At 47.4% G+C, this 24,604-nt stretch overlaps 4 protein-coding genes across 7 annotated transcripts; 2 read left to right on the forward strand and 2 right to left on the reverse strand.

The window, feature by feature from the left end:
* On the forward strand, positions 1-3,638 carry WDR55 (WD repeat domain 55). 2 transcript variants are annotated; one of them, XM_033096474.1, is made up of 8 exons: positions 1-289; positions 461-530; positions 1,690-1,790; positions 1,877-1,964; positions 2,063-2,242; positions 2,335-2,434; positions 2,521-2,690; positions 2,768-3,638. In XM_033096474.1, the coding sequence occupies exons 1-8, from the start codon at positions 142-144 to the stop codon at positions 3,060-3,062; spliced, it is 1,152 nt and encodes a 383-aa protein (XP_032952365.1). In that variant the 5' UTR covers positions 1-141; the 3' UTR covers positions 3,063-3,638. The 2 variants fall into 2 exon arrangements, with proteins under 2 accessions (XP_032952365.1, XP_032952367.1); XM_033096476.1 differs by lacking the exon at positions 461-530 and having other exon boundaries at positions 2,768-3,454.
* On the reverse strand, positions 3,275-6,187 carry DND1 (DND microRNA-mediated repression inhibitor 1). Of its 2 annotated transcripts, XM_033096473.1 has the most exons (4): positions 5,931-6,187; positions 5,679-5,796; positions 4,827-5,288; positions 3,275-4,208 (listed from the first exon to the last, which is right to left on the reverse strand). In XM_033096473.1, the coding sequence occupies exons 1-4, from the start codon at positions 5,952-5,954 to the stop codon at positions 3,751-3,753; spliced, it is 1,062 nt and encodes a 353-aa protein (XP_032952364.1). In that variant the 5' UTR covers positions 5,955-6,187; the 3' UTR covers positions 3,275-3,750. The 2 variants fall into 2 exon arrangements, with proteins under 2 accessions (XP_032952364.1, XP_032952363.1); XM_033096472.1 differs by having other exon boundaries at positions 3,722-4,208; positions 5,679-6,187.
* A 150-nt stretch (positions 6,188-6,337) lies between these two features.
* HARS1 (histidyl-tRNA synthetase 1) lies at positions 6,338-17,682 on the reverse strand. Its single transcript, XM_033096469.1, has 13 exons — positions 17,527-17,682; positions 17,153-17,242; positions 14,027-14,146; positions 11,772-11,867; positions 11,008-11,133; positions 10,038-10,145; positions 9,788-9,886; positions 9,460-9,553; positions 9,129-9,256; positions 8,796-9,038; positions 7,432-7,548; positions 7,085-7,231; positions 6,338-6,753 (listed from the first exon to the last, which is right to left on the reverse strand). Exons 1-13 carry the CDS (start codon positions 17,614-17,616, stop codon positions 6,640-6,642), a joined length of 1,572 nt encoding a protein of 523 aa, XP_032952360.1. The 5' UTR covers positions 17,617-17,682; the 3' UTR covers positions 6,338-6,639.
* Positions 17,683-17,743: 61 nt separating this feature from the next.
* LOC117016779 (probable histidine--tRNA ligase, mitochondrial) lies at positions 17,744-24,468 on the forward strand. Of its 2 annotated transcripts, XM_033096471.1 has the most exons (14): positions 17,747-17,818; positions 17,910-18,060; positions 19,305-19,379; positions 19,651-19,770; positions 19,895-19,990; positions 20,700-20,825; positions 20,935-21,042; positions 21,300-21,398; positions 21,710-21,803; positions 22,129-22,256; positions 22,350-22,592; positions 22,754-22,870; positions 23,098-23,244; positions 23,650-24,468. In XM_033096471.1, exons 2-14 carry the CDS (start codon positions 17,953-17,955, stop codon positions 23,707-23,709), a joined length of 1,521 nt encoding a protein of 506 aa, XP_032952362.1. In that variant the 5' UTR covers positions 17,747-17,818; positions 17,910-17,952; the 3' UTR covers positions 23,710-24,468. The 2 variants fall into 2 exon arrangements, with proteins under 2 accessions (XP_032952361.1, XP_032952362.1); XM_033096470.1 differs by having other exon boundaries at positions 17,744-18,060.
* Positions 24,469-24,604: the final 136 nt, after the last annotated feature.

Raw genomic sequence — 24,604 nt, forward strand, 5'->3', positions numbered from 1 at the left:
TCCAACACGGAAGTGGCGCCCTGAGCCGCTACTTCCTCTGGTTCGCTGGTTCTTGGCCTGTCCGCCCAACTGCTGCGGGGCTCGGAATCCTCCGGTGCATGGACCGCGCGTGTGAGGAGAAGCCTGCGGAGCATAAGAGCGATGACGAGGACTCCGACTCCACGGAAGTCCCGGCCCGGATCCGGGACACCCCCGAAGACATCATTTTGGAAGCGCCGGCCAATGGGCTGGCGTTCCATCCGGCCCGCGACCTCTTGGCAGCGGGGGACGTGGACGGGGACGTGTTCGTGTAAGTGTACGGCAGGACCGGGGGGCTTGGTGAGCGCGGTGGGTGCGTGGGCTGTCGGGTCTGGAAATTCCCCAGGAGTGGAGCTGGGACGAGGAGAGAGAGTTGGGGCGAGACAAATTTTGCAAGACTTATCTGGACTGATTCATTAACATTTGTCTTTAAATAAGTTAGCACACAAATCTTTTGAAACAACTGAAAGGAAGACAAAGTGGCTGTACTGTGGTTATGGAGCCCAGAGACAGTAAGTAGCAGGACAAGAAAACTTTTCAGGGCACTATTTCCCACCGGATTACTGTACTGAGCGGAAACAGGCTCATTGGGGCGCCCTGCTTTTGCTTCTTGCCCACTTTAATAGATCTTTCAAAAACACAAGTCCGAGCACCTCCCTACTTCCTTGATTAGAACCCTCAATTTACCTTTGCTTTTAGGATTAAGTCCAAACTCCTTACTCCGGCTCTCAGGGCCTTGACCCCCTAGCCCACCCTTGCTTGCTTTCCCCTTTGCTTTCTGTGCTCACTCATCCTTTATAACGTATCATGAAGCCTCAGCTCCGTTGCACATTATTCCCTCTGCCTGGAAAACTTCTCCCTCACTTGTACCTACTATCCCTGAATTCTCAGCATCTCTTCACTCTTCCTCCATGCCCTAGACTAAATTAGATTACCTATTAGGTGCTGCCTTGGCACCGGATACCCTGCCTTCATAAACTTCATAATGGTTTGTAATCATAAATGGTTTATGTATTTGTATGCTTGTCTCATCTACTAAAAAATGTGAATGTTTATTAAGTAGCTTTTTCACGCTAGGCTCTAGGGTAGAGCAAACAGTAAGTAGACCCAGTTCTGCCCACCTGGAGCTCACTGGTAATTAACCTTTAGAGGATATGCTGAGGCAGGCACTGGGACAGGTGCTTGCCTCAAAGGTGAGCTTACAGGCTGTTGTCTCTGCTCCATCTCCATTTTCATCCTGCCCCCTTTGCAGCATGTGGTCACAATATGCCTTAATTGTGGCTTTCTCTAGCTCCTGGAGTGAAAGAGCTCGGTCTTACTAATCTACATTTCCAACTTCTGGTGCTCTTCTGTCATTAATTTAACAAATACTTTTGGGATTTTACAGTGGTCCAGACCTAATCTTTCCCCAGGCTGGGGCTTTCAAGAATGAAGAGGGGTGGGGTAATGTTACAAAGAAGTCCCAAGCAAGTGTACTTTTTATATCCAATGAGAAAAACACCTAACATATGAAGCTCATTGAAAATGGAAAAATGGGATGGGAAGCCCCTTAGGCTTAGAAGTGTACAAGCAGGAACTCCTAGGTAGGTGGAAGGGTGGCTGGTTGGTCTCTACAGTCCATGCATCCCTGACAGGGTCTGGTGTCATTCCCTTTCCTCCGTCTCTCCCCAGCTTTTCCTACTCTTGCCAAGAGGGAGAAAACAAGGAGCTCTGGTCCTCAGGTCACCACCTCAAGTCCTGCCGAGCCGTGGTCTTCTCTGAAGATGGGCAGAGTGAGTGTTAGGGAAGGCAGCCAGCAATGTGGTGGTGGGAAGGGAGCAGTGGGCAGCACCATGACCTGGGCACCTTTTCCCCTCAGAACTTGTTACTGTCTCTAAGGACAAAGCCATCCATGTTCTAGATGTGGAGCAGGGCCGACTAGAAAGGCGCATTTCCAAGGCTCACGGGTAAGGGGAGCCAACTGTGCGTTGAGATGAGGGGTAAGGACTTATAGCTCCCTACTGAGCCAAAGATGCTCCAAGAACTTCTGCATCTGTGTCTCTAGTGCCCCCATCAACAGTCTGCTGCTGGTGGATAAGAATGTTCTGGCCACTGGGGATGACACAGGTGGCATCCGGCTCTGGGACCAGCGGAAGGAGGGCCCCTTAATGGATATGCGGCAGCATGAGGAGTACATTGCTGACATGGCTCTGGACCCAGACAAGAAGCTGCTGCTGACAGCCAGGTGCACCCTCAAAGCTGCATCCCCTCCCCTGTATTAAGTGTCCCCCTCAATGGGAGCCTCCAGCCAAGCCTGCTGCTCTGCTCTCTCTACAGTGGGGATGGCTGTCTTGGTGTCTTCAATATTAAGCGACGCCGGTTTGAGCTGCTTTCAGAACCTCAGTCTGGAGACCTGACCTCTGTCACGATCATGAAAGTATAGCTGGGAGTGATGGGAGGAGTGTGTGGTGGGGACGTGGCTGACATAGCTCCACAAACATGGTCTGCCCTTTTTCGCTGCAGTGTGGGAGGAAGGTAGCCTGTGGCTCCAGTGAAGGTACCATCTACCTCTTCAACTGGAATGGCTTTGGGGCCACAAGTGACCGGTTTGCCCTGAGAGCCGAGTCCATCGACTGCATGGTTCCGGTCACCGACAGTCTGCTGTGCACTGGCTCCACCGATGGAGTCATCAGGTGAGAGAAGCCGGCCCTCAGTTTATCGGAAGGGCAGGCCCAACCAACCAATACCCAACACTCTTCTCTCTGCCCAGGGCTGTGAACATCCTGCCGAACCGAGTGGTGGGCAGCGTGGGTCAGCATGCTGGGGAGCCTGTGGAGGAGCTGGCCCTCTCCCACTGCGGCCGCTTCCTGGCCAGCAGTGGCCATGACCAACGCCTCAAGTTTTGGGACATGGCCCAGCTGCGATCTGTGGTGGTGGATGACTACCGTCGGCGCAAAAAAAAAGGAGGGCCGCTAAAAGCGCTGAGCAGCAAAGCCTGGAGCACCGATGACTTCTTTGCAGGACTGAGGGAGGAGGAAGAGAAGAGGGAGGACGACAGTGATTGAGGGGATAAGCTGAAGACAGGTTCTCACTGGGCAAGCGTTTTGCTGTCTGGGCTGGACCTCCAGAGAGGCTATGCATTTATCATACCTTATTATGCACTGCAGAGATGGGTGGAAAAAGGCTCAGGGCACCCGTGTGGGGAAGTAGAGCTGCTCACGCTACCAGTGTAAGACAAACCCACAGCTGGGGCAGGACAGCATGGACACAGGTGTACACCAACCAGGGGTTTAATATAAATACAACCAGCACAGAAATACTCAACAATCTACATACACCAAAACCAGAATGCCAAGTCGTGGGGGCAAAAGGCATATTTTTGACCCTTTGGCTCAGCCAACCCCAAATAAAAATCAACAAAGATAAATCAAGGAAACAAGCGAAGGTTCATGCTAAGCTGTAGGAGGAGTGTATGTGTGTGTGTCACACAGAGAAAGACCAAGAAAACCATGGGATCAGGTGAGACCCTGGGCTGGGAGAGGGAGGGCAAGGTCCCTCACCACAACTTAGCGAAACCTGAGCTGCCCCCTGGTGTGCTGGGGCTCTGCTCCAGCTGGGAGGCTCTGTTAGGCATAGGGCAGGGCCCATGCTCCTACCCCGTTGGGGATCAGATGGTGGCTGCCCAGGCCTGCTGGGTTGGGGACTAACACAGGCTCTGCCTACTCATTCTGGCTGCCTGTGGAGAGGATGGGGTCACTGTTTAACCAAGGTAACTGCCTCAGCCCCAGGAGACCACAGGAGGCTGGCCCCAGACTCACTCAGTGACTCCAGCAGCCGTGCAGACACGGCATCTTTGGCCACCTCATGCCCATCCTGCCCATCAGAGGCCAGCACAACCCAGATGAGGCCACTGAAGGGCACTGGATGCCCAGGGATCACCACCTGGTACCAGAAGTGGTGCCAGCCAGAAGGGCCTGTGCCCAAGCACTTAGTGAGGAACACTGGGCTACCCAGCTTCATCCGTTGGCACAGCAGCTGCAGGGCAGCCCGAGCCCCTTGGGACTCGAGCTTGTCCCTGGCCAGGGCCAATCGGCTGCCCTCTGGCTGTAGGCACCTCAGTGAAGGACCCACGAGCTGCTGGCGGAGTCGCTGCTTGAGGTCTGGCTTGAGCCACTCCACTGCCACCTGCTCTCCACACAGGTGTGACTGCCCTGCAGGAAAAAGGCAGAGACAAGGGCAGGTCTTAGCCCGGGGCCCAAGCAACCTGAAAAGTCACAAGCCTGTTTTAATTTCTAGCCTTCCCATTTCCTGGTGATGTGATATCTGGCAAATGAAATACTTTAAGGTTTCATTGTACTTGTAAAGGGGGTGTAGTAACTGCTACCTTCTAAGTTCTCTTGGAGGAGTACTGGTTGATGCAGGCTTTGTCTACCTAATAACCATATAATAGCTAACCTTTACTGTGAATACCTGCCATGAATCAAGGAATGTGCTAAGTACCCGCTTAATTCTCACAAGCCTCAGACCACCTTGGGCAAGTCCCCTTGCCTTAAAACATTCTCATCTATAAAGAGGGACATCATTCTGTGTTACTTTCATTGGAATGTTGAGGATTAAGTCAGAAGATAATGCCTGTGAAGCGTTAAGTTTAGGTAAGTGGTAGTACCACTGGAAATTTAAAAATCTGAGGTCAAATAAATAGCATAAGGTCAGAAATTCGGGCATTCCTGACCCTAAGATCTCGCTATTTCACCCGCCATGCTGATATGTAAAGTGCCGGCAGAACATTTTTGCCCCAGCCCGCGGCTCCCCGCAGTCTCCACCCCTACCTTCCATCAGGGCCTTTTTGGCCATGGCGGCTGCACGGTGCGAGCTGAACTTGAGCAGCGCGATCTGCGCGAGAGCCGGTCCGGGGCTCGGCAGCAGCAGCGCCTCCTGCAGGCCGGGACTCAGCGGCTGCAACGCAAGCAGCAGCGCACGGTGGCTCAGAGCCGGCGGCAGCCCGTCCACACTCAGCTCACACTTCTCCGTACTGCGGCACACGAGCAGCGGGCAGGAGGGCCGCAGCGGGTGATTGTGCAGTGTGGCGATGGCGGCCTGGGCGCCCCGCCGCGAGCTGTAGCGGGCGTAGGCGAAGCCACGGTTCAGGCCGCTGAAAGTCATCATCAGGCGGAACTCGTAGAGGCGGCCCACTCGCTGGAACAGTGGGATCAGCTGGTGCTCGTACACGTCTTGGGGCAGCCGCCCGATAAACACCTCCGACCCGGGAGGTGGCGGGCTGCCCACCCAACCTGGGGGAGGGGAATGGGGAGGAACACCGTTATCCACCGGGACGTTCCGAGGTTCGGGGCCCACGGACCCGGCGCGGGAGGGACTATGTGAGCACACGTCTGTGAAATGAGTACAACACCCGTACCCCAAGTCGTAGGCATAATGCGTGACCGAGCTAAAATGGAGCCGGCACACAGGTGCACCTTAAAACTGGCTCGGTTCTTCCAGGAGCGACTGGGTGTAAAGTAAACTCACAGGCAAGACACTTCCACGTTTGCTGGAAGAGGGGGTAAGAGGTAGTTAGGGGTTTCTGACTGGGGAGCCTCGGGGTAGGCGCCTCCCCCAGAGGGGCTCGTCGCGGCCGTCGAGGCTGGTGTATCCCAGCAGGCCTAGGGTTGGGGCTAGCGTACCTGGGGGTGGCCCGCCATACTTCCTCTGCCCGTTTACTTGCACCAAGCGGATGCCAGTCTCCCTGACCCAGGCCTCCAGCGCCGCCTTGTTCTCTGGATTCACCCTCTCACACCACAGCTGAGGGGGAAAGGGCACGTTGGAAGCGCGGATCGCAGCCACCGCCCCCACTTCGCATGCAGTGCTGGGGCTCCCTGCGCCCCCATTCTCTGCACAGGTGGGGCTCGTCCACACCCTCATCGCCAAACACTCACCTCACACTCGCGCTTGGACTGCATGGCTCTCGGGTTGGTCCGCTGGTGCCCCCTATATAACCTATCTACATCTGGAAGCTTCCCAGCCCCTCCACCTCCCTAACTTCTCATTGGCTCTGAGCACGACTCCGCCTCCCAAGGGGGTGGGGATATACGCCGCACGTGCGCCGCAGAACCCGCCAACCCTCAGGTGCAAGCTAGAAACCCTTGTAGTTGAGTCTGTGGGCAGCCCCAGCTCCTAAGAAATGGTTGGTTAACCGGCAAGTATGGACGCTATTGGCAAGAACCTCGGAGGCACCCTTCATCTTGGACAAAAACGCATGACGCCTTTTGTAAGTCTTTCTCCCTATTTTCCACTGCTAAAGTGCTTAGGCTCTGACAGGGAATAGCGACACAGGCAGGCTCCAGTGGTTGAGGCATTTTATTGGACCTTTGGCAACTGGTTGTGGGGAGCAGTCCCTGGATCTGCTGTAGGGACCTGCAGAGGAGGCCATCTCAGGCAGGGAACCTGTAGCCCACAAGCCAGACTGGCCTGAGCCCCCACGGCCTCCTATGGAAAATGGCCTGGTACCTGGCCATTTTTGCCTGTGATTACCAATAAAATCATAATAAAAATAAAAAGTCTCTGTTCTGACGACTCTTCAGGTCTTCCTGGTGGAAACAGAAGTGTGCAAAGCTGTTGAAGTACATATGCAGTTTTGTCTTAGCCTTAAATGGTGCCAGTCCCACTGTTCTTTGACAGTTTGCTCAAATCAGCAGATGCAAAGGGCTGACTTGTTCTCCTTTTGATTTCCTCCACAAGGTCTTCTCTTCGAACATCCACCTGGCCAGGAAGAGGGAAGAGGGAAGAAAGTGGTATGAGCATCTTTCACTCCATTGCTCCCTCAGGGCCCACTCCTTCCTCTAGTCATCAGGCATGGCTCAGCAAGGAGCAGGAACCCAATCAAAACACCCCAGGGTAGACAGTGCTTCTTGGGGGAGCCAGAGACACAGGGTATATGTGGGGATGGAGATCTTACCCTACCGTGACCACAGAAACAGGTTAAGCCTTTGAGTCCTTCACAAGTGGGTACTTTGCTCAGGTCTTGAGTAGGCATCGGCCTACCAAAATGGCATAATTCCTTGTCCCTCAGCCTTTTCACCCGCCTGCTTACCTCTTCCCTGCTGGCCACTGAACGAAGCTTGATGACCCCATCCTTGAGCTCTTGCTCACCAATGATGGCCACCAGTGGGATGCCTGCCTCCTCACAGTACTGCAACTGGTTCAGTAATTTTGGGTTCTTCTTGTAGAGCAGCTCTGCCTGCAGGGGACCCGGGCAGAAGATGAAGGCTGGCTTCTGCCATCCTCAGGGACATCCTCCTGGGGGCCCAAGCTGTCACCTTGCTCTTCGCTCCACCCCCAAGAAATCACAGAATGGCAGAGTCACTATGGGTGAGCTTTTATTTAGTCTGTGCCTAGCACTCCCAAGGTTACTGCCCCCCTGGGGCTTGCCTTCTGTACCTTGATCCCGGCATCCCACAGCTCTGAGATAAGCTTCAGTCTCTCTTCCAGCAGCTTCTTCTGCGCAGATGCCACAAGCACCTGTGTCTCTGTGGTCCGTACTTTCTCTTCCAAAGCCTGGGGAAGGTGCAGATAAGAGTCAGTGGGCTACCCTTTACAACATGTTCCGGAAGCAAACAGAGCAGGCCCTCGTGAGGATTCTGAGGCCAGGCCCAACTCAGCAAGCTCCACCAGGCCAGGGGCCCAGTCTTCTCATCCAGCAACTGGGCATAAGATAGCTCTTAGAATATACAAGAACTGAACTGATTGGCTTGTACACGTGACCTGCCGAAATAAATAATCCAGGGGCAAGGGCAAAGGTAGCTTATGTGCAGTTACTTCTAGGTCATCTCCATCTAGTACCTTAAAAGCCCATAAGAACATTCACACAGAAGTGATGCGGTGAGCCCACCTGGCAATCCAATCCCCCAGGCAGTTCTAGTTCCCACTTACCATCTGCCTAGTCAAGAGACTGTGCCTCTTATACTTCAGCCATAGGACACAACCCAGGGTGTGTGTGGATGGGGGGAAGGGAGGATGTTGCTGCTGCCTTGTCTTTTTCTGGACAACTATTTTCACAGTTCTTACAACATAAGATGCTTAGTGGAACAGTGACTTCAATTGGGAAACATAGGTGGATTCCACTCTAGAGAAAAGGATGGAGCGAGCAGTGGGAAGGTTTCTGCCAGAGCATTCCCCAGGGAATCAAATGCAAGCAGCCAGGTAAGAGCAGCAGAAGCAAAGGAGCGCTTACGGCCATGAGGGGCTTCCCTGGTGTTACTCTAGGTGCTAGAGAGTCAAGACAGCCGTCTGGTTGGGAGGAAGACTTTGGAGTTACTGCCTGGATTCAAATTATGACTCTGCCACTTAAAAGACTTAGAACTTTAGGTAATAATCTCTAACTTCATCTGAAAAATTTAAAATTTAAATGATAACAGTAGCTACTCTCAAAGGGCTGTTGAAAGAATTTTATCAGGTAACGTATGAAAAGCACTAAGCACAGTGCCTGGCACAGAGTAGTAAAATATTAAGTATTCTGTATTGTGAGAAAAATCCAGGTCATTAGATATACCAGCCTAAGTTCCTGACAGCTCTGAGGGAAGTAGGGACCCAGAGCAAGGGATTTTGTGAAAAAAGAATGATCAAATATCCATAAAAGCTGACTAGAATGGGGTGGGAGTCTGTGAAGGACAGCGACCATCTTTTCTCCATTTCTCTGCAAAGATACTCCTTGCCCAACGCAGCACCGCTTGCCCCCTTGGAGATCAAAAAGATATGATAGCTTGGATGTCACCACCTGCGCAGACTGCCTTCTATTCACTTACCTCCAGCCTCTGCTCCACGATGGAGAAGATCCGTTCCACGCCAATGCTGAGCCCCACACATGGCACCTTACGCCCTTTGGGGTCGAACATGCCCACCAGCCCATCATAGCGTCCTCCAGCAGCTACACTGCCCACACCCAGGGGCTCGTCCCCTGCTCGGACTGGGGTCTGAAGCAGCACTGCCTCATAGATCACCCCAGTATAGTAGTCCAGCCCTCGAGCAAGGCTCAGGTCGAAGGAGATCTGTGGAGACAAAAACAGTCAGTACCACGTGAGGATCAGGATGGGCAGCCCCCGAGTTCAGCTCGGGCTCCCACCCCCAACCTGACTCACCTTGTCAGCAATGCCAAACAGGGTCAGGTACTCAAACAGCAGCTTCAGGTCTCCCAGGCCCTCCAAGGCCTGCTTGTTTTGGGATAGTTTAGGATCCTGGAGCAGCTGTTCCACCAGGGATACCCCACCTGAAGAGACAGATTTGTGAGCCAGACTGACTGTCAGGAAGGAAAAAGTGGGGGCTCTTCTTTTTGGCTTGGATTGCACATATGTGTGTGTGTTCTCTTTTTCTCTCCCCCTCCCCTACACATATACACACAGAGACAAGAGTTTCAGCTTTAGGCTTGAGGACAGTGGGATGGCTGCTGCGGAGGTAGAGTTCGTTCCTCACCATGCTGCTGGACGTAGTCCCCAATGCGGTCAGCCATCTCGGGTGCGAGGCCCTTCTCTCCCACCATCTCATTCTTTACTTCCTCCCAGGACACCTGGGAAGACAAATACCAGTCATGGACCCCTGGGCACCTTCCCCACCATATAGCAAGTGTGAGCACTCCTCGGAGGGAGGGCGGCAGTCTTGGAGCAGAAGCAACTCTAACCTACATCCTGGGGCTAATCTTCCCTTGGTGGGCATGAAGGCAAGCCCCTCTCTCCTAATCTTGTTTTCCATTTCTTAAGGCAGCGTGGGGTCTGGGGGAAGAAAGGGGTGTTTGGATTATTACCTTGTCCAGCTTGTCCACCGAGGAGCAGATGGTGCGGAACTTGCTGTCAGGAACCCCACAGATGGCAAACAGCCCATCTAGGATGCGCCGATCATTCACCTGTAGGGACCCAAGGCATAGTGAGGACAGAATCTCTTTACATGACCCTCAATAGCCTTGGTCACTTGGGCTACTGGCCTCTCTGCACAAGGACCTTCTCCCGTGAGAGGTCAGGCCCTACTTTGCCCTCCCAGCCCTGTTCAGCTCTGACCTTGACCAGGAAGTCGCCTATCTGAAGTGAACTCAGGATCTCACACATGATCTTCAGGCACTCTGCATCAGGGATCATGGGGTCAAATTGCCCAGCAATGTCAAAATCCTGCAGGGAGAGGGGCAGGTATAGGTGTCAGGGATTTCACCTTCTTAAGGGGGGACTACTGGGAGCTCTGGTCTCCCTCTGTAAAGACCAGTTTGCACTCATACACACACCTTCTTCATTCTCTGATTCAGCCTAGAGGAAAAGCCCAGCATTTCTTATGTCTCTTACCAGTCCTGGTTTCCTTTCCATCTACCTATGAGGCTATTCCTTCATTATCTCACTCATTTACTTTTCCTTATTTCCTCAAGCCACTGTGGGGGTGACGAGACAGCCTTAGTTCTTTTCTCGATTCAGCAGTTCTGCATCAGTCTGGATTTGATACCTCAAATCCAATTTCCCCATCCTGTGCTGTGATCCTATCACTGTGATTTAATAAGAAGAGCACTGCCCTTTGAGCCTCTCTTGAGCCTTGCCTTTGCTCGGGGCCCGCTCCAAAGCTCCAAACCCTTTGGAGTGTACTTTCTCTTCTAATAATGGCCCTTGAGCCATTCTCTGTTGCTCAGGTCCGGTCCTATTTCTTTGGAGTGTACTATCTCTTCTAATAAACTACTCTTTCACCACTGTAAAAAAAAAAAAAAAGAAGAGCACTGGACCAAGAGTTCTGGTCCCAACTTTGCCTTTCTTAGCCCCATGATCTCTTCATCCTGCTGAGCTTCAAGTTTAGTCACATATAAAATGGGGAGAATAATCCCTGTTCTCCCCTCCCCACAGGTCCTTTGTGAAATCTATGTGAAAATACTAAAGAAACCTGAGGGTCAGCAATGGTCTGGGGCATCCAGGGTGCTCAGGACATCAGGGGCACTCAGTAGGTTCTACTGGCTCGAGGGCGGGCCAAGTGACCCACCCTGCCTCACATACTCACACACTGATAGAATTCCCGATAGCGGCCGCGGGTCATGGCTGGGTTGTCCCGCCGATACACTTTTGCTATGTGGTAGCGTTTAATGTTGGTCAGTTTATTCATTGCCAAATACCGAGCAAAAGGAACCTGATGACAGAGTTAAGGAGAGAGCCCCTCCTATTACAGTCTGGAAGTTGCTTCTTATCACCAACAGAAACGAGTCTAGACCCTCCCTGTGTCAGTAAAACCACCACCCGTGAGAACAGCATTTCTGAACATCAGAAAAAAATCAACTTTGTTAAGACAAGGGGCAGCTGAAGTCTCAAAAAAGATCAAGGCTCCTTTCACCTTGGTAGTGTCTCCCCTGGGCTAGGCTGAGCATGGCAGGGGGCTGGGCAGATTGGCCAGGGAGCAGAAAAAGGGCCCATGTGGAATCTCTAAGCAGAGGACTCTCTGACATAGCTTGGTGTTGGTCAGTTAAGAATGTTATCCACTGGACTGGGCAGGGGAGAGGCGTTCTGGAACCAGGGGATTGTTGGTAGAGTTGGAACTGGGCCCTGACATAAAGCTGAGGTCTCACTCAGATGTCAGAAGCCTTCTAAAGCTATGCTTTGTTTAGCCAAAGTCCCACCCTGGTTTTTAGAGAAATAATTCCCCTGACTGCCAAAGGCGTCGTCTTTGATCCCACCTATACCTGGTGTCCCCAAACCTGAGGCTAGGAACAGCCCCAGCCCAGTGAGGGCTGATCCATCCAAAGTGTCCAGAACCTGGATTTAGAAAGATACAGTGAGGTCATAGCGAAGGGACAGCAGCTCCCCACCCTGGTCCTTCAGGTCATAAATAAGCTTAGAGTCTTCTCCATACTTTCCAGTCAGTGTTTCCTAGAGAAAACATAGACACGTGGTCACAATGATAAATACAACAATTTAATAGGAAGTTGGAAAACAAAAACCATTCTAACATGACTGATTTCAACTTGTCTATATTTCCTGTTTTCTATTCCAATGCTTATGTATTTGATTCTGTTATAATCAAAAGGAAACATCAATTTTGTTTTCCGCTCATCACTATTTCCATTGTGTGACAGAGCTGAAGTATTATTTTAAAGCTGCATAATATTCCAGTGAGAAATAGCTCTGTATTTCCTTCCTAGGATTACACTTTACATGTTTAGTTTATTCCAACTGTTTAAAATGTTCCATAACATTTTAATAAATATATTTCGGTACATACTCTTTTGAATATTTTTTCTGAGGATAAACTCCTAGGAGTGGGTTATTAGATCAACAAACAAATGCTTTTATGATGCCTATGATTTGAACAACGTCAAAAGCAGTCCTTAGCCCTGTGATGTCTTCAACAAGGTGATAACTTATTTTATCTACCAGTTGGTAAAATTTAAAAAGCCTGAAAATTCCCAGTGTGTAGAATCAGAAACACTCATATATTGGTTGGTGTTAGGGGCTGAACTGTGTCCCCCTCAAAATTCATATATTGAAGTCCTATTCCCCAGTAACCTCAGAATGTAACTGTATTTGGAGACAGGGTCTTTAAAGAGATAATTAAGCTAAAATAAGGTTATTAGGGTGGGTCCTAAACCAATAAAATTAGTATCCTTATAAAAAAGAGGAAATTTGGACACAGAGGGAAGATTATGTGAAGATCCAGGGAAAAGACACTATCTACAAGCCATAGAGACAGGCCCGCAACAGGTCCTTCCCTCATGGCCTTCACAAGGAACTAACACCGCTGACACCTTATCTCATAGTTCTAGTCTCCAGACAATAAATGTCTGTTGTTTAAGCCACCCAGTCTATGGTACTTTGTTAGGGCAGCCCTAGCAACTAATATAGTCGGTTAAGATATACATGAATACAACCTTTCAGCCCAGCAATTCCATTTCTATGAATTTAGCCCACAGATACATGCCCACCAGTACCAGACATTGTTCCAAGCACTGAATATACATCAATGAACAAGACAAAGGCAGTCCACGTCCTCACGGATCTTCTATACTAGTGAGAAGAAACAGGCAATGCAACAGGCAAGGAAACATTAACAGATAAGTTCAGATAGTCATTGCTGCTCTGAAGGAAATAAAACAGGTTGATGTGATAGACAAGGGCTACTTTAGACAACGTAGCTGGAGAGGATTATTTGAGGGATGGCATTTCAGCTGAGATCTAAAATTAAAATCAGTAATCTTTAAACTGAAATTAAAGTCATGCAAACAGCCAGGGGAAAAGGGAACTCAGGAAGAGAGAAGAGCAAGAACAAAGGCCCTGAGATAAACATTTAGTGTGTTCCAGGAATAGAATGAAACCAGAGGAGCATAGTGGGCAAGGGGAAGAATAGTACGAGATGAGGTGGGAAAAGTGGGCAGTGGCCAGATCATGTAGGACCTTATAAGCCTGGGTAGGGTTTGGATTTTATTATAAATGCAATGGGAGTCACTGGGGTTTAAGCAGGGAGTAATACAATCTGTTTTTGTTGTTGTTGTTGTTGTTTTTAATGCATCAGTCCATTGTAAGAACTGATCTGATTTTTTTTTTTAGGAGGGCACAGCTCACAGTGTCCCCTGTGGGGGTCGAACCGGCAACCTTGGTGTTATTAGCACCATGCTCTAACCAACTGAGCTAACTGGCCACCCCATTTTATTTTTTAATAGCAAAGAACTGGAAACAACCTCAGGGTCCATTAATAGGAGACTGGTTGCACATTTATACTTTATATGTATGGTTTGCCTGTATCTAGAAAACATCTCAAGTAGGTGCCATGGAATTCAATATAGATAGAAGCTGTAACTTCCACTCCGAAGAAGGGCTCTTTTGAAAGCTGTGGGCTACAACAAAGGTAAGTAAAAAGCAGAGCCTCTCCCTGTAAGCCAGTCCCGTCCCCCTTCTCACTGGAGAAAAATACTGACTGGTCTTTGTCCACAATAGCAGAGAGAATTAACTTGGGGCCCTCATTCTCTTGTCATCCTCTTGTTGTTCACATACCCACTCTCCCACCATGCAATTTCTCCTCACTCATCTCTCACCTTCAGTTCAAATACAGGTGTATCAATTACTTCTGCACCATGGCGCTTGAAGCAGCTGATGATTACATCAAACACCTTCTCCCGAACTGCCATCTGCCGGGGACTGTAGTCTCTTGTGCCCTTGGAGTCAAAATCAGCCAAAGAAGCAGGGATAGGTTTTAAAAACAACAAATAAGGTCTAGAAATATAAAAACATGACCTCAGCAATGACAAATGCAAATGTTGCCCCAAACTTAGATTTTCCTACAGGCTACTGAGTTGTAAAACAAGTATAACAATTCCCTATTAATCACCATACCCATTTGCTATCACCGTTCTAGGTTCCATTCCCTTTTCAGCTTGGTTCTATTTTGGTAGCTTGATAGAATTCTTAGAACTCTATTCTCTGAGACGTTTTCCTAAAAACTCTTCTTGGGTAACATTTTCCTGCCTGATAGGAAACACCTCCCTAATAACGGGCACATAACGAACTCAAACTGGCTTAACTAGCTGAACTCCAAATTTTACATTCTTTTCCAACATAACTAAGAAAAAAAAATCCTAATGAATACTAATTGTCCTCTAATTTGTTTCTGGTAGCCCTGTGATATGAGCTGGGCAGATACATTTTATAGATGAATTATAGGATGTTGAGAAGTGAAATCACTACTTGTGATGGTCAGTGACAAGGCTCACTTCATTCATTTTTGTGAAAATGTCTGCCAAATACCCCAATCCTTAATAATTTATCTTTCAAATAAAAAAGGTGTTCTTTGAAAAGATCATCTTAAAACTCACACAATGGCACAAGCATTTTTCCTATTTTTGAAATGTAGTGGATATGCTTTACGTATACTTCCCATTTCATCACAGATTATTAATAAAAGTACACTCAATGATTGAGATTCCACAAAGTTAATAATTTTTACTGTCTTATCAAGGACATTAAGTGCAACTGATTATTTTTTACTATGAGTGCATGAAAGTAAAGAACATAATGGCTATTAGTACAGTTTAATGCCACTGTCTTGATTTGTGCTAAGACACCAGCAGTTCTATTACCAGTGTTTTTGCACCTTCAGTGCAAATGAAGTAAAAAAAGGCAAATAACATTTTGAAAATAATTTTGACCATGAAGAACACTTGAAATAGTACTGCTCCCATGATATTGAGTTTTCTGTTATTAACATGAATCACACATCAAGAAATATGTTTCAACTAAACGTGTGTGTTCAAACTAAAGTGGATAATAACTCTCCAGTATAATCTCATTTTAACATTATATTATGGAAATTTTCAAACATACATTATAGAGAATAGTACAAAAGACCACCATGTATCTATTACTCAGCTTCAACTACCATCAGCATCTACTATTCTTACTTGATCTAAGCCCCAACATTTTTTTCTCTAGTAAAGCAAATCTCAAATAATCAATCTTATCATTTCATCCATAAATATTTCAGATGATTTTCTAACACATAAAGATTAAACACACGCGCGCACACACACACACACACACACACACACACACTACCTTTATTACAACCAACAAAACTAACACCAACCCTTTGTTATTATCTAATGCCCAAGCCGTGTTTAATTTTCCTCGATTGCCTCAATATCTTTTTATGGTTGGTTGGTTTAAATCAGATTCTAAATGAAGTCCATGCATTGTGTTTGGTTGATATGTTTCATGTCTATCATTAAATAATTCAACAGTTTCCTTTCCTTTTTGAAAAAATGTCATTTATTTGTTGAGGAAATTGAGTCATTTGTCCTAAAGAATTTTTCACATGTTAGATTTGGTTAACAATCCTCCATCTCCCATATTTTCAGTAAACTAGAAGAAGACCTGGTTCAATTTTTATTTGCAAGAATGGTGCAAATAAATAGATGGTGCTGTGTATTTATTACCTAGATGGTGCTGTGTATTTATTATACCACATCAGGAGGAACATAATGTGAATGTCTGGTCGTCCTATTTTTATTATGTTAAGGTTGATCATTGGGTTTAGGTGAGGCGAGCCTAACTGATCATAAATTCCCCATTAATCTTTTCACCTAATAGTTTGAATAACTACTGATGATCACTGCCTTGGGGTTTTACACTGTCTCCTTAATCTTTGAAATGAGTTGTGTGTAGAAAAGAATAGCTCAATGAATTTAGGGGGCCAAAGAATTAGCCTTCAAAGGGGAAATCTCAATACAAGGAAGACAGATTATCTTCCCTCTTTCTTGGAGTTCAATTTCACATACATTCATTGACTACCTACTTAGTTCCAGGCACTCTGGGTTCAGCCTCTCAGCATAAATAAACCATGTAAATAACTAAAAGTCAGCAATAAATACAATAATAGAAATACATATGAAGTGCCAAAGGAACCCAGATGAAGGGGTAAATAGTTCCATTTATAGAATTTACAGGAAGTAGCATCTGAACTGAAATCTTGGCGGCTGAGTTAGGAATCTTCTCCAATTGCATTCCACTCTCCTCTCCTCTGTTTGGGTCTAGTCATACAGGTCTTTTTCTAGTTCCTGGAAACTACCAGGGTTCTTTCTTGCTTCAGGGTTTCCATACTCTACCTGGACCTATCTTCCTCACACTCTCCCCCTGGCTATCTTCCACTCATCTGTTAGGTTGGTTAGTGTATCACTTCTTCAGTGAGACTTCCTCAGACTCCCCAGTTCTTATTTTTCTCAGACCATCCTTGTTATGTCTTTTATCACTTATCACAATTTGTAATTATATATTCATGTGCAGGATTACTTGTATGAAGTCTGTTTCCTTCAGCAAAATGTAAGCTCTGTGAGGGCAAGGTATATTGTTCATCATGCTATATTCACTGGTTTGTACAGTGCTAGGCACGTAGTAAGCACTCAATAAGTAATTACTGAATAAAAGAAGGAGTAGCAGTAGCAGGCATACTCCCCTACACATCCAGCTGGCCTAGTTTCTGCCATCACTTTGCCATCCCAGAATGACTCAGGTAGAGTTCAATCCAGTCCAGTGCCCAGAGCAACTGTTGTTTCCTCTGCAGCATTTCAGATCCTACTCAATGACCTGGTTCAGGGAAGCAGGCATATATATCCTTGTGAGTGGAATCACGGACTCTCTCAGAGGTTCTCTAAAGGAATGACATTTACCTTGGGTGTTTTGAGCACAAACTTCTGTTTCCCTTCATCAGGGCCCAGCTGTGCCTTCAGTTTCAGTAGTTTTGCCACCTCTTCCTCGATCTGTGGAGGAAAGTAGTCGCTGGGTTATCACATCTGCTACTCCCTTCCCTCCTCCGCCATTCATTCAGTATCTCTCCTTCATCAGGATCTGGAGCAGATCTCTGTCCCCAGGCCTAGCTTTGCTTCTCTCAGGTCCTACCCAGGTCACCTCAGCACCCAGTCCGTCCGTCCTCCTCCCTACCAGCCCGGTCCCTTCTTCTCCACATCCCTGTCCTCTGTGCAGACCACCCCAGCTCTACCTCCTCCCCGCCTTGTGTTGGCCCTTCCCCAGGCGCCTGGGTCACCTGCTCGGCGCTGGCCTTCTGCAGCTTGAGTCCCCGTACACGCTCTCCCTGAAGTCGCACTAGCTCCTCCAACGCCGCACGCTCTGCCATAGTGGCTGCTTACTGAAGAGGCCTGATGTCTAGATCCGTGGTGGTGGCCACAGCCTCAGCTCGGATGACTTCCGGCAGTCGAGTCGCCGGCGCGCAAGCCTAGAGAGCCTCCGTCGAGTAGAACAACTTCCGGCTCCTACCGGAAGTGCCCAAGATGAAAGGGAGACTGAAAGGACCCGAGCCACCTTGCGGAATCTGGAAGGTGTAGAAGCGGTCGCCTCTTGCATGGTTTTCGGGATTTTCCTATACGGCGCTCTGCACCCTTCCTGAGGTCCAGTCTGCCTCGTTCCTAGGTCCTTTGCCTCTTGTCCCGGAAAGCCGGCCTCCTGCCGCAAGATGCCCCAGCTCGCACTCCTGTACGGGAGGGCCTGGGCTGCGCTGTTTGGCCAGCTCCGGCGGCCGCCCCGCGCTGTCTGCATCCAAATGGTCCATTCTCGTAGCCAGGTGAGCCAGCCTGAGATAGCTCAGGTTTGTCGAGGCAGGATCTCCAGGTCTGAAGGCATGGACTCGCGGCTTGTACTCCAGTAGTATTACAATCGGGTTTTATTGGGTGCCCACCATGTCTGAGCTAAACGTTTTAGGTGCTTTGTCATTTAATCCTCATAGCAATCTTGAGAGATTGGGATTATACCTAAAATTATACAGTTGAGGAAAAGGAGACTGCAAGGTTAAATGATTTATCTATGGATACATAGTAAGGGAGAATTTTAATATAGGTCCACCATCCCTTATTTGAACCGGTTTGGGCCAGAAACATTAAAATTTCTCAAGCAAAATATATAAATATTCCCACTGAGATGATTAACGAACCTAAGTAGACTAAGTTCACGTTAGAATTTATCTCAACACGAGATTTTGGAATGGCAGGAGAGGGTTTGTGGACTTGAACTGCCATCCTTTGGAGGAGAGAATCTGCCAAAGTATGGAACTACTACCGTACCACATTCTCTATGTTTCTGGAAGGGTATTCAGCTTGCTGGTAATAAACATCATCACTGATTCTGTTTTACCTTGGGAAAGACCCTGTTGTCTTTCCAGCACATGCTTTGTGCTACAATGAACAAGAGGGTTCAGATCTTTGTTATTAATTTTCAGTCACAGCAGCCTTTCAGTGTTTCTTTTGTTTGTTTGTTTAATTCAATTAGCAAATCCATTCCTGTTCATTCCAGGCATATTCTTTGTTCTTGGGCTCGTCCTCTTCTGCCTTCAAGTTGCTTTTTCCCTGTCTCCAAGCCTAATGACCTTTGCTACCTTATTAAAAATTTTGTTTTCGCTCTTTGAGTAGGAACTGAGAACTGGAAAAGATCATACTAATCCCTATCACTAGATGATTGGTGGTGGTAGTGGTGGGTTGTTGTTTGTCTTCATTATTTTCAGGTGCTTAAACTTGTTCAGACAAGCTTGTATGGTATAGACCTGACCTCATGTGTGTTTTATTGTATCATATGTATTACAAATATGAACATGGGCAATTGTGTGTGTGTGTGTGTGTGTGTGTGTGTGTGTGTGTATTAGATACAACATGGGTTTTTGGAGGGGGGCTGAGATTGGGATAGATAAAATAGTGTTCAAGCTTCCTGTTGCTCAGGGCCAGAGCTTTTTGCAGGTTGGTGGTGCACGGGGCCAGACATGTCACAGGTCTGGCCAGTCTTAAGAGGAGCTACATTTCATATTCCTTCTTCTGCCAGGTTGCAGAGGCAGTGTTAACATCCCAACAGAAACCACATCAAGAGAAATCAAATTTTATTATCAAGACCCCAAAGGTAATTCCCTTTGCCCCACGCTGTCCCATTAGAGTGCCTTGGAGGACTGCCCTCTGCTCTGATTGTCTGTTCCTGACCCTTTTGAATGTCCTTTTAGACTACTTATAAAAAAGAAAAATCTTCACTATTCTTGAAGTACTGGGGCTTATCATTATCTGAACTCAAAGAGATTTCAACTCCAGACCTTAGATTATAGATGTAGTTTAACTCTTTGTCTTAAATGAACTTGTTTTTTGTCTTTGTTTTCACTATGGCTGCTTTTGGTTTCTAGGGCACCAGAGATCTTAGTCCCCAGCAGATGGTTGTGAGGGAGAAAATTCTTGATATGGTTGTAAGCTGCTTTAAACGTCATGGTGCAAAAGGTTTAGATACCCCAGCATTTGAGCTAAAGGTAAGGGGAGAAAAAAGTAATGGAATCCCATATTTTTCACCTGCCTTGAGTTTCCCAAAGGGCTTCTAGCCTGTGTTCTGGAGTCCTCCTTTGAACTGTGGCACTTTCTGTTTGACCCCTGCAGGAAATGCTCACTGAGAAGTATGGAGAGGACTCTGGGCTCATCTATGATCTGAAGGATCAGGGTGGAGAGCTATTGTCCCTGCGCTATGACCTCACTGTATCCTTCTGAGTGCTGGAGGCTGACTTGTCTCTTTCCAAACCCAGAATGGTTTGACAAAAGGGACAAGAGAGACTCTGGGACCATATAGGTCTAGTGGCAGCAGCCTTTATTCCAGTTTCTCCCAGAAGGCAATTCTGCCAGCAGAGCCTGGCCTGGAGCACTGTCATTTAACTTTAATGTGTATTACAATCCCTTGGGAAAACTTGCAGAAACACAGATTTCTGACTTTCAGCCCCAGATATTCCTAATTCTATATCTGGAGTGGGGTTTAGAAGTCTGCATTTCAAACAGGAACCTGGGTAATTAAAGATGCAGGTGGTCCTTGATCTACATTTTAAGAAACATTGACGTAGAAGTTGTAGGCAAATCGTGGTTGTAACCATTTTGAGATGGTTGAGAATGGATCCAAATGGGAGGGAATGGCCCAGACTTAAAATTCTTGCGTCATTTCTATTTCTGCATCCCCTGCTTGCTACTGAACTTGTACTTTTGTTAAGTGGGATTCCTTTGTTTGACAATATTCAATATATATTGAATGCCAAGTACTGCTAGGCCTTCGGGATAGAGGGAAACAAGACAGAGAAGGTGCTTGTTCTCATCCTCTTGGATGAGATCCAACTGATAGAGGCCCAGTCCGCCCTAATATCTTTACACTGGGCCTAAGCTTGAGATGCAGTGTCCTTCTTCCTTAACCTGTTTATGCGAGGTCCCTTTTGCTCGTTATCTGGCCATGAACAAACTGAAGAAGATGAAACGCTACCATGTTGGAAAGGTGTGGCGGCGGGAGAGCCCAACCATAGTCCAAGGCCGCTACAGGGAGTTCTGCCAGTGTGTAAGTGGCCTGAAGGAGGGAGCATGGTTTGATAGTTCTGGGGGCCACAACCTGGGAACTGGCTGCTCAGTGGAGATTCTTTTTTTTTCCTGCCTTTTCTTTGCTATAGGATTTTGACATTGCTGGTCAGTTTGACCCTATGATCCCTGATGCAGAGTGTTTGAAGATCATCTGTGAAATCCTGAGTGGGTTGCAGCTGGGGGACTTTCTCATTAAGGTGAGGCCAGGGCTGAGGACTGAGGGGAGAAGTCTGGATTTGGCCTGATGCTGTCCCAAAACATAGTTCACTCCAGCCTTTACGCCTGCAGCTCTAGGATTCTCTTAGTACAGCAGTTGCATTTCATATATATCTATATAGACATCCTGTGACATTTCCTTTCTATCCCTTTTATGAGTCAGTAGAGTAGAGACTGCCATTGTTTTGAGGGAAAGGGCATTGACAAGGCGCCTGGGTTACTTCCACTGAGTTCACAGGTCAATGACCGGCGGATTTTGGATGGGATGTTTGCTGTCTGTGGTGTTCCTGAAAGCAAGTTCCATGCCATCTGCTCCTCGATAGACAAACTAGACAAGGTAACCAAGAAGACATGCTTCAGTAGACCTATCAGAGTGTCTGTCCTGCCCTCAAATCTATACCCCTAGAAAAAAATAAGGAGATATTGGCTGGAAGTGAGCTATTTATGGGAGGAAGGTAAGAAGACATTCTGAAGCAAGACATGAGTTTTGCTGTGCAGTGGGGATTATGGCTGATTGCCTAAGCTTTCTCTGACTTTGCTGAGCATAGTGTTAGGTACTCGTGACACATATACCGAAAGTGAAATGTCTTTTGCCAGATAGAGAAAGAAGGATCTTGGGGCTGGGCTAATGTTTGGGTGTTTGTGCAGATATCTTGGAAAGATGTGAGACATGAGATGGTGGCAAAGAAAGGCCTGGCTCCTGAAGTGGCTGATCAAATTGGGGACTATGTCCAATGTCATGGTAAGAACCAGGGTTTCAGAGTTATATGATAGAACAAAAGTGAGGGTGATATGTATGTAACTTGTACCTCTGAAACAGCTCCTTTCTGTAGATGTGCTAAGCTCTAGAGCCTGGCCTGAATTTAACTCCCCTTTTATTTATTGTAACTACCTTATATCTTTAGATAGCAAAGGTAGAGGCAGAGTCTGGTCATAAAAGATGAGGATCTTTTTTCTTTTTTTTAAGAAAAGGTGGAGGACTAGCTAGAGCACATTAGAGATAAATCTGGATGAAACACATCTGGGTAAATAGCACAGACCTTATTTCTCCCTATATGTCTCCTCAGGTGGGGTGTCCTTGGTAGAGCAAATGTTCCAAGATCCCAGACTGTCTCAGAACAAACAGGCCCTAGAGGGTCTGGGGGACCTAAAGCTGCTCTTTGAATACCTGACTTTATTTGGAATTGCTGAGAAGGTAAGCTGAGCTGGGAGTCGACCTCTTGCTGAGCTCTGGGGTTCTCAGGGTCCTCAGTCTTGTCTGGGATTTACTATAGTCTTGTCCCCACAGATCTCCTTTGACCTAAGCCTGGCGCGGGGCCTGGACTACTATACAGGAGTGATCTATGAAGCAGTGCTGCTACAGACCCCAGCGCAGGCTGAGGAGGAGCCCTTGAATGTGGGCAGCGTGGCTGCTGGTGGACGCTACGATGGGCTAGTGGGCATGTTTGACCCCAAGGGCCACAAGGTGCCATGTGTGGGGCTCAGCATTGGGGTAGAGCGAATCTTCTCCATTGTGGAGCAGAGGATGAAGGTAGGTCCTAGGTAGGGGTGGAGTGGGGCTGGAGGCCTGAAAACTGTCACATTTCTGGAGGTGCAGTAGAGCTATTTTCCTGATGATTCTTTATGTCCTTTTGGAGTTACTGGTGCAAAGGAATTTTTTATTAGTTTTACTTTCTTTTCTCTCTTTATTAGACGTTTGGTGAAAAGGTACGAACCACAGAGACCCAAGTGTTTGTGGCCACTCCACAGAAGAACTTTCTCCAAGAACGGTTGAAGCTAATTGCAGAGCTGTGGGATGCTGGGATCAAGGTATGGTGGAGCTAATATCCAAGCCATCTAAGTATAGATGTGGAATTCAGGCACCAGGCCCATTTTACTTTAGGCCTGGGATGGAACTTGAGATCTTTCCGGTCTTCACTAGAGTTATCTTCTTAGGGTAGGAGGGCTAGCTACTTACTTCTTTGGAAATGCTTGCTCCTGGGGCTTGAGTGGTGTGGTCACTTCTAAAACTCCTACTCTACCTTCATCTTTTTCAGGCAGAGCTGCTATATAAGAACAATCCTAAACTACTAACCCAACTGCACTACTGTGAGAACACGGGCATTCCACTGGTGGTCATTATTGGTGAGCAAGAACTGAAGGAAGGGGTCATCAAGCTTCGTTTAGTCGCCAGCAGGGAGGAGGTGAGTGCGTCAGGCAGAAATAGAAGGGACCGAGTGTTTCTAGATTCTTCTTTAGATTCTTTAAGAAATATGTTTTTGGCTTTAGAAATATCTCCAGGGTTAATAGTGATAGAGATGAATGAAGACCCATCCTAGGCAACCATTGTAGCCAATGATATTGGCTAGGTGGACAGAAGAAGGAAAAATGAAATCTTAATGGCTATTTTGAGACTAATCAACAAAACAGACATAGATAGGGCATTTGAATCCCTTTAGTCTTGAGGGCATACATTCTCCAGGTCAACTTGAAGCCCATACTATTCCCTACTGGTTGCATAAGTAGTGGGAGCAGATACAGAGTAAAATAAATTTGGAAATGCAGTGGCTTAGGAGCTGGTATCACATGAGGGTTCTCTTATGTTTCAGGTGGCCATTAAACGGGAAAATCTTGTGGCTGAAATTCAGAAGCGACTGTCTGAGTCTTGATCCTTGCCTGATTGCTATCGGCTGCTCTTTGTAGAAAATGTTTCATCTAGGGCTGACTTCCTGATGGACTTCATAACTGCTGGCCAGGATGGGTGACAAGTGCCTCTGCCTCCTCCATCCTTCCTGGGTACAGAACTGTAGAAGGCCCTGAGGACTCCTGGGCTATTGTGAGCAGCTCTTCTGCTTGGGTGCAGATGACTAGTATGTGAAAGAGATGTTCTAATTGCGGAGTCAGATGGCAGATTTGAAATGCCATTGAATACTACCAAGAGGTGATGAGATGTTTACTGTGAGCAAGGCTCTGGGAAAGACACCTCAGGCTAAAACGATTCTGAACCATTGAGATCAGAAGTCAGATACCTAGCCTTTCACTGTGCTGTGCTTCTGAACCAGATCCTGGGGAATTTGTCCACAACCTGCGGTTGGTCTGTCCAGGTTTTTGGAAAACAGCTAGGAGGGACAGTGGCTGCTTTCTGCTTTTTTTTGAGGACAAAGGTGCTATCCCAAGGGCATGGCAGTACCCATATTGATGTGGCATCTCTCTAGCCCATCCACGGTTAACAATAGCAGGGTGAGGCTGTCTGTTTAATAATCTTGAATGTTGAACTTAATAAGTAACCTGACCGGATGGTCTGATCTTTTGAGATTTTGGAGACCATTTCTTGTGCCAGAATCACTGCTCTGACTATTCCCTGTCCTGCCATGGAGGTGGCTGTTCTAGAAGTGGTTGGATAAATAAATAAAATATTTAATGTGGTAGTAATTTGGGTAATTTGTTATCAAGGAGTTGGTTTGCATGGGCCATAGAAAACTCTTGAATGTACGCTGGAGAATTCTAACCTTGAGCTAAGAGTAACCTTCCTGGGGTGATGTTTCTGTTTTCAGTGAAGGGAGC

The sequence above is a fragment of the Rhinolophus ferrumequinum genome, chromosome 24, assembly GCF_004115265.2.
Source record: "Rhinolophus ferrumequinum isolate MPI-CBG mRhiFer1 chromosome 24, mRhiFer1_v1.p, whole genome shotgun sequence".
Taxonomy (NCBI): Eukaryota; Metazoa; Chordata; class Mammalia; order Chiroptera; family Rhinolophidae; genus Rhinolophus; species Rhinolophus ferrumequinum.